The 16674-nt window shown below is 38.1% G+C and overlaps 2 protein-coding genes across 8 annotated transcripts in view; one reads left to right on the forward strand and one right to left on the reverse strand.

The window, feature by feature from the left end:
* Positions 1–12698, forward strand: part of impg1b (interphotoreceptor matrix proteoglycan 1b) — a 29931-nt gene extending 17233 nt beyond the window's left edge. For 3 of the 6 annotated variants that reach the window (XM_085143294.1, XM_085143293.1, XM_085143296.1), the window contains 6 exons: positions 3222–3441; positions 4547–4757; positions 6463–6648; positions 6762–6945; positions 7615–7698; positions 8158–12698. In XM_085143294.1, coding sequence (XP_084999420.1) covers positions 3222–3441; positions 4547–4757; positions 6463–6648; positions 6762–6945; positions 7615–7698; positions 8158–8241 — 969 coding nt within the window. In that variant the 3' untranslated portion in view covers positions 8242–12698. Of the gene's footprint in view, positions 1–3221; positions 3442–4546; positions 4758–6462; positions 6649–6761; positions 6946–7614; positions 7699–7848; positions 7869–8157 lie in introns of all 6 variants that reach the window. The other 3 variants (XM_085143295.1, XR_014871179.1, XM_085143297.1) reach the window with 3 other exon arrangements.
* myo6b (myosin VIb) overlaps positions 10257–16674 on the reverse strand; it is a 39505-nt gene continuing 33087 nt past the window's right edge. For both annotated transcript variants that reach the window (XM_085143292.1, XM_085143291.1), the window contains 4 exons: positions 15311–15414; positions 14108–14242; positions 12767–12985; positions 10257–11667 (listed from right to left, as the gene is read on the reverse strand). In XM_085143292.1, the coding sequence (XP_084999418.1) occupies positions 11468–11667; positions 12767–12985; positions 14108–14242; positions 15311–15414 (658 nt within the window). In that variant the 3' untranslated portion in view covers positions 10257–11467. The remainder of the gene's footprint in view (positions 11668–12766; positions 12986–14107; positions 14243–15310; positions 15415–16674) is intronic.

Raw genomic sequence — 16674 nt, forward strand, 5'->3', positions numbered from 1 at the left:
TATGCATAAAAATCCTGAAACAATAACACAAACAACACTCCATCTCCAATCTTTAATGGTTGCCCAAACCCCAGTTTCTGCAATTCTCCTTGTTAATTAATGTATTTAGCCGTTTTCAGATGATTGCACTGGTAAGTATTTACTATACTTAATATATTATTTTGTCAGCACCCATTAGGATTTTTCAGTCTTCCTTTAAATGGGCTTTTTAAAATAAAGACAGGCCCCAGTATATCCAGGCGGGGTTATAAATCACTGAAACAATAATGAAGAAATGTCAAATAATGCATATGATGCAGCCCATTTAAATGGATGCAGTGTTTTCTTTGTTTTGTTCAAATATACATGAACAATTAGCCTACAGTGCCTTCAAACCTTTTACCACACTCCCCCATTACTCCTGTACCTACTGGTTTGTGAAGCAACCAATAAAACTGGATATGGAGGTTGGAGGGACTTAGTTTGATACAGCAAATCAAAAAAATTAAAAACTTATGGAAGCAAAATACTTCTTGGGACTTTTGACACAGATGAAGGGATATTTCAATTGGGTTTTCCAAAGCAAGAACCAGTAGATACATGTGTAACCTCAGAGAAGCAAATGTGATTGTGTCAGACTGATGAAATTATAGTTTGTGCCATCCTGCGAAGGTTTAGTGTATATATACAACATGGCAATTTAAAGTCTCAGTACAGACTCTAGTGAGAATTCTTGTAAAGAAACAAGCTTTGACCTTGCATGAAAGTCAATATAGCTGGATTGGTCATCTAAAGTGGGCGATTATAACTCAACAATTTTCAGCATTGAGACAAATGGTTGACCAAACAACAGTGTGAAAGTGTATTTATATTGCAAGCTGTGGCCCATTTGTTCTGGATGGTGGACCCTCCAGTAGCTACACCTTCCTTCTCTGCAAGACTGTTAGCTATAGGGAGCTAGCTGAGAGTAAACTGCTTGTCAATGATAAGTGAAATAACCAGATCAGAGCAGAGCTCCTTAAGGCCTCTTATCTCCCTCTCAACAGCCAGGCCTGCTAAAGCATCGTAATCTCTCTCCCCCACACTGTGGTGGTTTGATGTTTGCCTCATCTGTAGTGAACATGGAGTGGCTTGAAGGAGAGTGGTTCAGATCGATGGACATTGATGTAGGCCCATTACTTGAGCTGGTTGACTTCCTTCCTGCTTAAACAGCTCTGCAATCATTGGTTCAAAGTCCCAAAAGATTGGCTTCTCACTTATCTGGACTGCAAAGTCTGACTATGCGGGGATATTTTAAACATGTTTGCATGGGAAGTTAACTTTAACTTAAAGCTAAGACATGGCTGTGTAAATATAGAGTTCCAGACAGGTGCTGTGTTGTGTACTGCCTTTTAAAAGAAGAAGGCAGCACAGATCCAGTGAAGCCAATGTGTTTGTGCTTGTTGAGTTTTGTTGGCTATTTGGACCAATGAGTTACCTTATTGCATTTCTTTGTAAATTAACACTTTTACCATCAACTTAACAAGTTTAACCGATATAAATCTTAAAATTTTACATGTGCTATACACTATAAGCAACTATAGATTATGCTTTTATGGTTCTCATGCGTTGTCCAAATACTGACATATAGCAAGAACCTCGGAACACTGGACCCTTTCCCATTACGTGCCATACAATATAAGCCCGGGGAGCATATGCGGGTGGCTGTAGCTCAAGACTTCTAATTAAAGTGTAAAGCACTTTGAGTTGTTGATAATACCAAAATTGAAGTAAATAAACTCATCACATTTATGTAGAACTTGAGAGATCTCATACTTCTTTGTCATGTTTCCATTATGTATCATGTAAATGTGGAGAACAACCTAACAACATAGCATTGTTCCTGCATCACTATAATGTTTTTATGAGACAATCAATCCAGCTGTTGAGATTTTAGAGCTTTTTAATTAGAGAAAATATTACTCAGTGTAGAAGTTTGTCATCAGGTTTTTCTGCCTGGCTTTTTGTCGCATGGTTACCATTGTGAAATATTCTATTAAAACCCCAAACATTATTTTCCCCCTTAACCTTAAAGTAACCACTGTAATGAAACCATGAAGGAGAAAACCAAACAGAAATAAAATCAACAACTGTAGACCTACATGGACTTTATTTTTTTGATAGGATTTTTAAATGAGTTGCTGCTTGGGTTCCTCACCTCTTTTTCCTTAATTACCTTAATTAATGACAGCTCAACAACATGGTTGGTCAGTTAGGTAATGTAACATCTTAGGAAGAGAACCAACATAGGAATGACCCTGCAGTTACTACTAAATATGCTCTGTATGTAGTTTTTTCTTTCCTTTTTGTGTCATTGTGATTAGATTCTATTTAGATGCTATGGCATTAAAAAAAAAGCTAAAAGGAAAAAGTTGTAAAAAACAAGTAGGAATAGCAGCAAGGCCTCTTCCCAGCTAGCATGTAACAGATTATTTAAAAAAAAAAATGGATATGATACGTCTCAAATCAGTCTTGACTATGCTTCTCCTGTGCTTTATGTTTGTGGGGCAGTGTTACCACAGTGAGGCTGTAGTGATGCACAGATACTGGATCTGATAAACATTTACTGTCTGCCTTTGTGTTACTTTAAGGCACTTTAGATAAAAGCTTTCACTAAACAGTACAGTATATATTATAGATAGACTTGAGTTAGCTTTGTTGTAAGTGTATAATTTTTTGTCCCTGTGTTTTCTGACTGTTTTGCGACTAGAGTTAGCATGATTTGTGTTCTTATACTAATGCCTATAAACATAACCTTAATTTTATTCTGGATCTAATTACACAGCCTGAGCAGTGATGCCAGGATTTCATGCTTGCATCAAAATTTAATTATGAACTATTCATAGCATTAACACTGTAAAAAGTGACCTGAATAGCAAATTAAAAAAGAAGAAGAAAAAGCTGTTGTATCATAGTGGCAGAATTAAACACTTCTCCTCCCCCGGGACTTAATCTCAGGAGGGAACAGCTCTTTGTTGACATAGGGTGGCACGTGTCTGGCATAATTTAATTACACCCAAAAATCAAAGTGAAGAAGTCCCTTTCTCTTCTTGGACCAAGAAATACATTTGTGGGATTTTTTCCCCACAGATTACTAACTTTACTAATGCCTTTTAAATAAACATTGAAAGAGAATTGCTAAATCAAATACTGAAATAGGAGCTTCTCAGAAATGAATATGCTTTTCCTCTCATTCTCCACAGCTTTTGCCATATTTGCAGTCCAACTTGACGGGATTTAAGCAGCTGGAAATTCTTAACTTCAGGAATGGAAGTGTTGTGGTAAACAGCAGGATGAAACTGGACAAGCCCGTACCTTATAATGTCACAGAAGCAGTGCACTGCGTGCTTGAAGACTTCTGTAATGCAGCTTCCAAAAGGCTTGATATTGAAATTGACAGTCGCTCCTTGGAAATAGAACCAGGTGAGATGTTCTTGCTTGTCCACTGCTCTGATTTGGTTCTTCTTTCTATTTAATAGAAAATAAACAATAAGTATGCACTGATTAGTGTGTAATTATGTGTTCTGACAAACTGATGTATTCCCATGACCTTTGGCCATTACAGAGGTCAAATTATATATGACCATTTAACATCTGTACATGTGTATTTCCATCCTCTTTCTCATTATGTGTTACTCCTCCACCACTGTTGCTCAAACTCTTTTCTCATTTCCACACCGTCCCCCTCCCATCCTCAAGTCTCACCTCCTGAACTTAAGTCAGAACTAAAACACATGAAAAATGCATAAACTTGTTTATTTATCTCTGACATTCTTGCAATTACCTTTTGTAATACAACCTTCCTGTCTCCAGATATCTGACATAAAGCTAGCTAAACAACAAGAGTTGGTTATAAGCTAACGTTACGCTAGCTAATGTCAGGCTCAACTGTCCTAAAAATCACACTTTCCCAGTTTGATTACATCTCATATCATATGAGAGTTTATTCACTAAATGTTTGAGTCCAACAATGTGACAACTGAGGTAAACAGCTAACTGACAGTCCAGAGTTGTTTGTCCTAGAGGGCCACCGTAGATAGTATTATGCACTTGAATTGGAAGGCGTAAGAAAACAGAATTCAGCTGATTTCAATGTGAAATCTAATGATATCTAGTGGCAAGATTTTACACACTACCTTTAATTTTGTGTGTCTCCAAGCAAAAGCGAGATCACAGTTCATTCCCATGTTGTGTGAATAAAATATGCAGGCAAGGCGTAGGGAACAAAAATCCTTAATCTGCACATGCAGTGAATTATGCTTGTCAATATCACAAGGTTCGTGTTGACAGCTTATCTGCTGTCTGTTCACAGACTGTAACAAAGGTGTTGTGTATTGTGAGTTCATGATCGCATGGAGCCATATTAACAGCACACGAAACAGAAAGCAGACACCTCTTGTCATATCAGCATGTCTTCTTATTTCCCCTCTGAATCTGCAAACATGGAAAGACTGCATTAATGCTAGTGAAGACTCAGCCCTCTGTCTACATTTCTTTCACCTCTCTCTCCTGTTTCCGTTGGTTTTAGCTGACCAGGCAGACCCCTGCAAGTTCCTGGCCTGCAATGAGTTTTCACGCTGTGTGATAAACAGTTGGACCAACGAGGCAGAGTGTCTGTGTGATCCAGGCTACAGCACAGTGGACGGGTTGCCTTGTCAGAGCACTTGCACCCTGCAGCCAAACTACTGCCTGAACGGAGGCCTGTGTGAAATAATCCCAGGCCACGGAGCAACCTGCAGGTACACACAAGCTGACAAATGAAAGGAAGCACAAACAAAATGACCTTAAAGTTTATACTAGGTCCTTATTTATTTATTTATTTTTTTTAGCTGTGTTTGGATTTGATCCCTGATGTCACTCTCAGAGCCTTGAAGTTGGAAATCCACCATGTTTGTTTTTTATTTTTCATTTGTTTTTCTTTTCTTTTTATCTTTATCCTGAATTGTAAGGCTGATGTAAACGTGTTGCTTTGTGGGGTACTCAAGGACATCCATCTCCTGAGAGCTGCTTGCTGAAAAATGTTGAATTCTACAACTGTGTTTAACACAATTTAAAGAGATGCATCCGGAGGCATTGCAGTAAGGATGAAAATGTGTATTTATTAATAACAATTATTATTATAGTTAGGGATCCAACTCGTAAAGGCTTTTTTAATTGTTCACAAATTTATCTTCAAGGATCATTCAGTCATTTATCAAGAACGCTACATATCTTTTTAATAGAAAGAATTTTTAATGTTTATGCAAATTTATACATATGCCATGAGGTATGTATTGAGACACTGGAACCTGAAAGCAATAGTGAGCTCTTTTGAACACGTCTCAGGAAAAAGAAAGCAAGTTTTTCATTTTCTACTATGAAAAATGTCATTACCTTCAAAGGGTGCTTCTTTCTAACTTCCAGTTAGGTCTGCAAATCTGGACAGCGACACAATTAGCATAATATGAGCTCTGTATTTCACAGTAATAGATTTGAAATTAAATGGCACATTTAAGTACAGAATTTCTTTGACCCCAGGGTTTGAAAAAATATACCGTTTTAAAGTTTTTGCAACTTTATAGACTGTATTGCAGACAATTACTGTCAGAATTCACAGCGCATTCACAGTGTGTTTTAGGTCACTGTAATGTCAAGTTCCATGCAATGAACTATGTTGCATTTGGCAGAATCAGTAAAAAAAACAGCTTTTATAGGTTCTCCTGTCGCTTCGTCACTAAACACTCAGTGACCAAGTCCCACTGGAACGCATGGCCATGCATGTCCCACAGGTGCTGAACCTCATTAACCACTCTGGTCTGCTTCCGTGCTTTTTTCTTTGCATCATTCTGTTACACGTTGATCTGAATTCCATCTGTCCTCTGGCTTTTGTCGACGTCTTTGAAAGGCCATTCACTATGCAAAAATAGCCTTTCTATTCTTGAGGCTGATGAATGGTTTTCACTATGTGGCGAAGCTCTCATGAAGCCGTGCCTTTGTGGAAGATTGTTTAATGACATGCCCATCTGCTGGACAGTGTTTTTGACTTGGGGTGAGGTTGTTAAGGGGTTTTCTTTACCAAGTGATCATCCAACACGGTTATCTTGCATGACCTTCCAGGCCTTTTTAATTGGCCAAGCTCAACAGTGTGCCCTTTTTGTTCTCTGAACGTACCAAAGCATTGATTTGGACATTTTTATATTCCTGCCCACTCTCTCGTTTCTTGTACTTGTTTTGTTTTTTGCAACCTATGCAAGGCATGTATCACTTGAATCGAAAGCTCTTTTAATCCCAATTTTGGGTTCGCAGTAACAGCTTCCAAGTGAAACGTCACAGATTTATTTTTTTGCTCAACTGATGATGAAATAAGAAAGGCCATATTTAGCCATAACTGTACCCAGTTATTATATATTAAAATTTTATTAAAATATTGTGCATAACTGCATGCATTTTTCTCATCTCTTTTAGATGCCCCGTGGGTAAATATTGGCACTACCATGGGGAACGCTGCAATGAGCTGGTGTCAGTGCCGGTAGACCCGTCACTAATTGTAACCTGCCTTGTGGGAAGTCTCTGCCTTGTTTGCGCCGTCCTTGGCGTTTTAATATTCATCAACAAGAAATGCATAAAAACCAGAAAGGCTGTAACTTTGGTGTAAGTATGAGTCCTATTTTCTGTGGTTTGTTTTTGTATACGTGACTATTTAGTCATTTTGTGTGGTATAGCCTACTGTTTCAAAAGCATTCATAATGTCCTTTACATTGTAGGCAGACTCTTGCCCCTTATGCCTTTGAGAATACTCTGAGGGAGAACCCAGTATTTGAGAATGACGATGGTGTATTAACTCACGTGTCCACATTACCATGCCCGTCAACTTCTGCTTCCTCCCAGTCCCAACACTCTGAGCAAGAACATTTTGCCTCCATTGAAAATATACATCTGAGTATCGAGGTACACTGTGCTGCGTCGCACAGAACACTAAACCGACTAAACTACTAACCTCAGCTCTTCGGCTACTAATAACTAAAATACTCCAACCAATTCTGTTCTAACAAATACGTTAGTATTATTTAACTTAGAGCAAACTTTGGGTTGATCTCCGTCCTTCTATGCATTTAATCTAGGCTGACTTTTCATTTGTATTTAAAATTGCTTCTTCAAAATATCTACATAGACTGACAATCTGCTCAGGGTGCAGCCGCCATGTCAATCCATGACAGCTGGGATAGGCTCAGTGACCCTCAATTGGATGAGCAAAAGAAAATGGATTGATTGGTGGACGAATTACATTACAATGTCAAAAATATACTGCAGATTAAATCATTCACTGGGACTGAACATCCTCTGGTATGTTCATTAGACACTCAGAGGTTTTTATCGACAAAATGAAAGAGTTAACTGCATGATCCATAACAAAAACTCAACCGCTGTGTGTAGTTTTAACAGTGAACTGTGTGCTGATTGCTGTAGGTACAGTCTCCTGGAGTAGACCCTTGAATAGTTAAGTGTTTGCTTTCATTTGCCTTTTATATGTTTATCCTGTTCAAATGCCTTTGTTTTAATAATACATTATTGAAGCGCACTGTAAATATGGAGCTTTTCTACTGCCTGCCTACACAGATCCCCAGACAACTCTACACAACAAGATCAGAAAGATTAGTCTCAGAAATGGTGGATTTTCATCACGGTATACCACACAATGAGGTAAGGAATATAAATGCACAATGTAAAATTGAGCTGTTATAAGATGTAGAATACATTTAAAGTTATATGCACCGATATTACAATTTAGGTGTTCAATAAGATTTAAAAAATAAGAAAACGTAATAACTTTAAACTGTAAATATTTTACAGCTATATGATGTTTGCAAAAGGTAAACCATCCGAGCAAGCAACTGTTTGAATGATTTTTCTTTTTACTCACAAACCAAATCACTGTTGACATTTGTGCAATTATCGCATTAACGCCTTCAAAATAAATTCTACACCTCTAATGAGTAGTTTCAAAATAAAATTGTGCCGATCAGCACTTCAGCAGTGTGCCTTTTATCATGGACCTTATGATTTAAGCAGTGCAAGCAAGTTGTAGATGCAGTTTCATTTTGTCATGTATAATTCCACCTGAAATGAGTCCGTTTTTATTCTTGCTCTTGTCTGTTCCAGACGTGGCGACTGTCAAATGAATACAGAACGTGTCATGTTTTAAGGGCATCGGATAATGAATGTTTCGAAGTTTCAGTTCTCTGATGAATCCTTGTTCATTTGAAGATCTGTCAATGCATTAACACGGTGCAAAACAGGAGGGAGAAAAAAAAAAGAACTGATGTTGCTGTCTAACTGTATGTGGGTGCAGATACCGTAAAGCAGTGATCAAGTTTAATTGTTCATAGTGATGAAAGTCTCTTATTAGACAGAGAGCTATGGATACTGCTGTGCACTTAGGTTGTGTTCAAGTGTAACCTAATATTTATTTTATATAATGAATGGTAGGAACATTTCCTGTATACCCTTGACAAAGGTTTTTCTTTCCTCACAATGAGGTATTTATTATTTACATAAATACAAGGTGTTTACCACCACCTTGCTTACAAAAGGTGGTATCTTTTGTTTAGACTTTATATTGTTTACGGCAATGTCATCTTTAACATTACTGTGTTCCAAAAAGAAACTGAATGCATAAAGTATTTGGTCATACTGCATTATTCCTAAAAATACTGGCGTCTGTACCATTTGCAATTTTAACCACTAATCATTTGTCCATTAATACCAGGACATTTGTTTTTGCACATTCTATTTAAAACAAAAGAATAAAAAGTTTTTGAATTAACAAAAACAGTTTTCTTTGTTTTGGCAGCTCAGAGTGTGTTAGGTCTGTGTAATTTGATCATATGTAAAGAACGAATAAAGAATGAGTTTAAAGCCTGACGTCAACGAACTTGGTTTTTGAAATAAAATCAAGATGATTGTGTTTATGAGTCCTAAAGCACCATACAGTATACTGTCAATTCACATGTACTACTGTGTAAAAGTCTTTACGCACTCATGTAATTTTTCTTTTTTAGTAGTTTTCAGCAGTTGTTCTCCAGCCTCTTTGTGCGTTGGCTGAACCCCTGTTGTGTCTACACATAACAGAAAATGTTTTTAAACCATTAAAAAAAAGAAAAGAAAAAAAAAGACACATTGCTAATAGCAACCTGTTGCAAAAACACAATTCTTTCCAGTTTTTTTAGTTGAATCTATGAAAACGCCCAAGATGACACAGTTTGACAAGCAAAAAATATAATTTTCCCAGCAGGACTATCACTCAAAAACTAGGCATAAAAATTCCAGGAAACTGGTCATGGTCATGTTCTTGAGAAGCATGAAAAAAGCCAGCAAAGACCTGACACAGGAGCTGGGAGATACATCTGGCTATGCAGTTGATCTCTTTACTGTTTGCAGAAACACCATCAGAAATGGCCTTCGTGGAAAGGGAAACAGGGAGAAAAAGCTAGGGTGTGTCAAATTACACAAGAACTAGACTGACAGTAAGTGGTGAGAGGTCTTTTGGAGCGATGATTCCAAGTTTGGAATTTTCACTTTTTTAAATTGTAGTCAAAATGTACTGAGGAGGTCAGGAGCAAGGTGCCAAAGTGCGTTTCTACAGCCATCTGTAAAAGACACTGGAGCCTCTGTCATGGTTAGGTGGAACAAAAGCCTGCTAGCATCCAAAGCAGCGCTTTAAACATCCTTCAAGAAACCTGGAGAACCATTCCTGAAGACTACTTAAAGAAGTTACGAGAAAGCTGCCTAAGGGATTTCTGGCTGTGTTAAAGAATAAAGGTAGTCATACCTAATATTCACTTTCAAGCTCATTAGAATTGTACAAATGTTGCTTTTGCCTTGTAAACTGTATTTCTATATATGTTTGCACATGCTTTAATAAATCAATGCAACTATTTCATATTTTTATAGCAAAATACAAAGAAATAAGGGGTGAGCCAAGGCTTCTGCAAAGTCTGTACATTGAAACAGCCTAAGATCCTTGAGTTTTAATCCTGTTGATCACGTAATTGGACTCACGAGCATCAGCTCGGTGACATCTGCAGTGTGTTAGCGTTTGTTGTTTAATTAACCTACATGCTAATCCTATTATCAGGAATTATCATCAGAATGTCAGATCCATTTACTGAGCACTGACCATTAACAGCTTGTTTGTGAATATTTGTGAATTAATTCGTGATTTTTCAGCCGTGTAGAATAACTTCAAAAGAAAAAACAAATCCAGGAATATATTTATTTTCTACAATCTTCCAGTTTCAAGGCCAACATACAAGAGAAAACCAAAGAAAAAACACATGAGAGTGATTCAATAGTTACATTGCTCTTGACTACTACATTTTAAACAAAGATTGACCCTTGAATAAGATGACTGAAACATTCCTGGCATAACCAACTGAGGAGTCAAGTAATAAACTTAAGAAAATACTACATAAACACAGCACACACACACGCACGCACACAAATGACTGTCTGTAAAACAACCCCAAACCCAGAAAACTGCAAACATGAAAACAATTCCCTCTCAGATAACAAATGAGCAACAGTACAAAAGAAGTTTTTTCATGAAATTCCGTTGAGTTGTCAGAGCTCGCTAATGAATAATTATACCAACTTATTATTATTCTGCCAGAAAAATGTATCCTACTTCATTAGGCTGTGTTGTGAGCAGTTGTGAGTATGACTTATAACATTACAGTCTTCTATATTTGACCTGTGATATTTCACATTATTACATTAGATGCACATAATCTATACAAAGTGAATTTAATTTGACTCTTGGTTGTATGGCCTTGTATTCATGATTGTCACCTTTAAGTACTTTAATCTGACAAATAAATGTGGTGTTTTTCATTACTGTCATCTCATACGAGCCGCTAGTGCATGGGCAATTATTCATAGCCACATCGCAGCTATTTATAGACACTAAATGGCAATTATGGTTGTAATAATCAGAAAACTCATAAAGAATTAGAAGACAGTTATAACCCTTAAAAGCACGTCTGCTGAGGTTTTCATGATTTTGTCTAATATATTGTTGCTTTTGCAGACCATTAAGGTTTCGGCTTTATAGCTAAAAAGGCTATGCACCAATTAAGGCTTCTGTGGTGTAATGTTATTGCAATATAAGGCCTCACGGTCGGATATTCTACAAACATTGATTGAGAAAACCCCCCACAAGTTGTTATGCTACATCACTGAGATGTTCTACCGCAAGCTGTAAAGAAATGTTGAAAATCTAAAAATAATCAAAATAAAGTAAATCATAAATTGTCTACAGAAACAGTGTGTTTAGGGCATCTTTGTCTGTGGTTACTGTGGGTGCAGTGTTCTGCAACCTGACTGTGCATCTTTTATATTTGTCTGTGTATAGTGTTGTGTCTCAGTACGTAGACCAAGCTTTTGACTTTTCCCTTATCTTGTGTGTTGCGGTTCACTTGAGGAGGTTCTGAAGCATGGCGGTAGCATATGTTGGGCGGGCCTGCTTGTTCTCAATGGCTTTCTTCAAGTACTGAATTCCATCACAGCGTTCCCAGATTTCTTCAAACTGCCTGGGCAGGATCTCCGCCCCTCTCTTCCGGGTCAAACCAGTCTCCTCCAGGCTCAGCTCACACATCTCCATGTCGTCTTTGCCTGAGCAGCCAAAGGGGAAGGATAAAGATTTACTAGCAGTGCATTCACTTGGACACTTGACATCACACAGTTTTAGCCAGTCATCTATTTATTAGACTACCACATGCCCATGCTTGGCGTGTTTGCGCTGCTGGCAGTGAACTGAAAATGATACAGTGCTTTTATAAGGTGCTAAAGGTGCATAAAGCAAAAAAAATGGGCCATTTTAGCTCATTGTTAGGTGGTTGCTTGGCAACGTGACGACATTATATCATATAATAATTTAACTTTTGTGGAGATAAATGAGATGCTACTGTCGTGAAATAAAAGAATAGGATGCTTTCATATGGGGTTATAGGTGCATAAAGGCAAAAACAAATAAATATAGCCTGATGGTAGATGGTTGCCATGCGAGCTAGCTTACAGTGTTATAATATATTATGTGTAACTGCTGTTCTTTGGCTATAAATTTGATGACACTGTGGTGACATAAAACAGATATGATGCTTTCATAAGGCGCCGTAGGTTCATAAATGCAAAAAACAGCCGGCTGCAAATCATTTCATAGGCAAGATGACAATGTCTGACAGATAATGTCATAATATGTGATTATCAGGGACCTAACGTATACTTGCCAAATTTGGTTGCTAAACTCCTAATCATACATTAGTTGGCAGCCAAAGAAACAAACAAATAAAAACACAAACAGAGAGTTCATGACTTTCAGGAAGATCATGTAGAGCTAAAATAGTGAATAAATGTGAACTGAAGTGTTTACTTTGGTGAAACTGCATTTTTTCATTCCTTCATGGCAACTTGTAGACTAAACCAGTGCCAGAAGATCCAGAAGATCAGGAATCCTCACAAGATTATAAAAGGGATATAACAGAGAAATCTGCTGCACGAAATGCCCAAAACAAACACATTTCTTGAAAGCATTAATTAAGCATTAATCATGTACATCACAATGATCATTGGCACTGAACTTAAGAGTCTCTGAGTTAAATTACACATTTTTTTACTAAAATAAATCAATCAACAAATTATATATATATATATATATATATATATATATATATATATATATATATATATACAACAAATGTAACTGTTGACTCACCTGCGACCAGCACGATGGGTTGTTTGTCTGGATGAAGCTCCATTTGTCTGGCTATCCAGGGCCCATCAAAGTGGGCATACCACCAGCCCTTCTTTTTATTCTGGGGATCCTTGTACTGGTCAGCGGGTCGGATAAAAGGAATGCGGAAATAACGCTGCTGCCGGTTCATGGCTACCTCTTGATGCTGGGTCGTCATCGGAGGAGCTGGGTTCTGTTCAGCTGTAGTGACACAGTGCAATCATTAGAAAAATTTGTAGTAGTAGAGGAGATGGTTTTGTACTTTCACGGCAACAGCTTTAAGTATTCACAACAAAGAACCTGTTATTTGGGCTTATATTAATGTAGCTTTGTACTAGCTTTGGTAAAAGACGAGAACAGGCTGAGTGGGACAGAAAACAAAGAATACAGCTTTTAAAACATACAAGATCAAAAAGGAACAGAGATTCCCCATGTAAACACTACAGGGACAGGCTGGGAAAACAGCTTTTAGCCTTTTATGAAGTGGTCTCAAATAAGACCCCTGCTACATCAGAACAGGCCAAAATCAGGGTCCAAATATAAGGAAACAAAGTAAAGCTTTTAAGAGCCATCATATCAAAAGAGAAAGGCAAGAAAATATAGTAAAATTAGAAGCAACATCTAATGCTCCCATTGTCCATAATCGAATATTTGTTTTTGAAATTAACAGGAAGACAAATGTAGTACGACTGTGAGATTTCAAGGAGCCGAGTAACACTTGTTTGTGTTTTGTGGCACAGAGTATGCTCGGTTGAATTGAGAAGGAAAGCAAGCTGTCATACTAGCAACCATTGAGCCTAACGAGGCATGGCTGGCAGTTATTTGCTAGTTAGAACAACCATCTTTGACAGAGTCGGACAGAAGGTGGCTGAATGTTTAGGCCTTGGCATTTCATCTGTTAACTGAGTGTTGGAAAACATAGGCAGGTTATCTGTGTGCAGGTCACACAGGCGGGTGTCTGCCAATAAAAGTGAAGGGCTGAGGTGGAGAAAATAACCTGCAGTAAGATTTGCATTAGTGACTGTTTATTACAGTACTCATATACAGCGTATGGGAGGGTGTAAATTTATGCTCGTGTTTAAAGCAACTTTCAGCTGCTCCCTTATTGTCGAGGGGTCACCACAGCAGGTAGATCTGCATATTTGATTTGACAGATTTTTATGCTAGATGTCCTTCTTGATGCACTCCAAACAGATTTCTGTCTCCTCTTGGGAACAAAATGGGAACCTTGTTACTCAAATGTGTAAACCACTACACTATGGAGCCACGTACAGCACACTTAGTGGAATTATGAAACAACAGAACACAATATCCTTTACTAACCATAGTCAGTGACACATTTAGGAGCCCTCAGATCGCTCCCGTCATCATTTTGTTTCTTGTTCTTGGACTTCCATGCATGATAGACCTTCAGACGACGGTGAAACTCCTCTCTGCAGGCTGCCAGCAGGTCAATGTCTGTCCCCACAACATAGCATCAGTAAGCATGCATGACATCAAAACAATCACAAATTGGCAAAAGAATGAAAGAGAGAAGAATGAGCGCCTATTTTTATTTAACACAGGCTGGTTTAATCTACATCTATCTTCTGTTTTTCAACATAAAATCCAAATCTGGAACAGATAAGTTGCAAATTACCATTTTATATAGTTTAAGAACCAGTAAAGACGTCCAGCAACTAGTTGGCTGGCAACAGTTTCATAATGCCAGGACTGAAAAATTTAACTGCTATTTCCAGAAAACATTGTGTGTGCATGTCTGTGTTTTAGGGTGCAGCATGTCATCTCAGTGAAGAAAACATTCAAAACCGACAGCGCCTTTAGTGAAAATCTGGCTATAATTAGTCAGTTTTAAAGCAGAGTTTTTTGTTGGTAACACCACCGATCCCATCAAAGCAAATGGGTTCCACAAATTAGCCAGATGTCCTTGGAATCCCATCGGGGATATCAGAGTGCCTAACACTGATCAGAGTACTGTATACAGTGGCAGTTATAAAGACATTGGCATAAACGCATCTGCTTTTCATGCTGACTGAGAAGAAGGTTGGCTGGGAATGACTGGAAAAAGTAAAACTCAGCCATCCTCCATAATGATGATAATTTCCTCTCTCTCTAACAGTAAAAAACAAGTCGATGAGCCATAGCAGCTGTGGGAACATCCTCACATTGGTTTTTTTTATGTTGCAGGGAAGACATCTTGTGTTCTCACTCTCTACAGCTGCAGTTTTAGCTTTTTAACAGCCACTTTGGCAACTCGAGGAATGACTGAGAGTGCAGATGAAAAGTGTGTGCAGAGAGAGATGGTACCCCATGGTTTTGTGTACCAGAATGGCCAAAACATGAGCTGATGCAGAATTATTTAATGTGGGGGCTAAAAACTGTAAATAATTTTGTGATGAAGCCTCCACTGAAAAAAGTGACTTTCAATCAGGGCTTTAATAACTAAATGTGCATTTGACGGTTGAGTCAATGTGCAGACACTGTTTTTTGAGTGAGGTGAAACTGGGTGGGTTGAGGATTTCTCACCACAGGATGTGTTGATAACATCTCGCAACTCAGCATACTTCCACTTGCTAAGGTCGTACTTTTTCACACCAGCAGCAGCTTTGGTTGCCTGCACCTGAGGACCCCTATGGCAAGGAACAGATGAGCGGGGGCGAAAGGGAGCAAAAAAAAAAAAAGGTGAGTGTGAAGACAGGTAAGTGTGACAAGGTGGGAGTATCAAGGGATTGGGAGTTGTTACTTTCAAATATGATTCGAGTTTAACATTTTAGGGCTGTGTCAAAACAGAAACAGCTACTTTTAACAATAAATCAGAAAATAATGAAAAAAATTACATATGTACTTTAAAAAATATATAAAAAATTACTAAGATCTAATGTTTAAATTGCAGAAAGAATGGATGAACATTTGCAACCAGCAGATTTATTAAGTATACCAACTTTGGTGAAAAAATGAAACAATCACCTCACTTCTTATAAACCTTCCTCATTGTCTCAGCTGTTAAAATTCACATTAGGAGTCAGACAGCAGGGGAGCTAAAGAGCAGAGCACAGCAAGAGTTTTTCCACATCTCTGTGGCCTGTTTTTAAATTCCATGGAATTCCACTCCGTTGTGGAAGAGCTTTAGTACCAAATATTTCTTGTGGAACTTTGAGTGTATTTAAATTTATGTAAAAAAAAAACCAGAGAGATGAATGAAAAACAAAGTGTAACTGTGCACTGCTTTAATAAACAACTACTAAGTCAACTAATGGCAATTGATGGTGTTTTAGCTACTTAACAGACTACTGCAGAGCTCTTATCTCATGTCTCCAGCTTCCCTGCTGAGTATAGGCAGCTAATTCAATAATACAAAGGATTTGTCTCCTCTATTTACAGTTGGCACAACTGTTACTGTCTCTGGGTAGAGGATTGCTGATCTATGAATCATTTACTAAATTACCATTACCATTTAAGATTCACACAGACTGCAAAGATTAAACTGATTTGGGATGATGATCAGTGCTGGCTGAGACGCGTGCCAGTGTGTAATGGTGATAAACCAGAGGAAAAAAAGGTTTTAATTCTGTTGCGGAGAGAAAAAAAGCTGTGGAAAGGATGTGATGCCCGGGGCTTTGCTTCTGGCAGAACGTAAATGTGAAATGAATCCCATTCCCCATTCAGGAAAAGGAAGACAGGAGGCGGCTGTGATCTTTCCAATATTCTTTAGCTACTAAGGTGGCCATGCCAGCCAATGTGCTTACCTCTACTGCACAAAATCGGCCTAATCTCTGAGCTAGGCACATGCAAAACATGTGTCTCTCTTCCTCTAGTTGGTTCCCAGAGGTCACCTGACTTACAGGAATAGTTAGAGTCTACAACATGGGCTCTGGAGCCAGCGCTGACAT

This window comes from Neolamprologus multifasciatus, chromosome 19 (assembly GCF_963576455.1).
Source record: "Neolamprologus multifasciatus chromosome 19, fNeoMul1.2, whole genome shotgun sequence".
NCBI lineage: Eukaryota > Metazoa > Chordata > Actinopteri > Cichliformes > Cichlidae > Neolamprologus > Neolamprologus multifasciatus.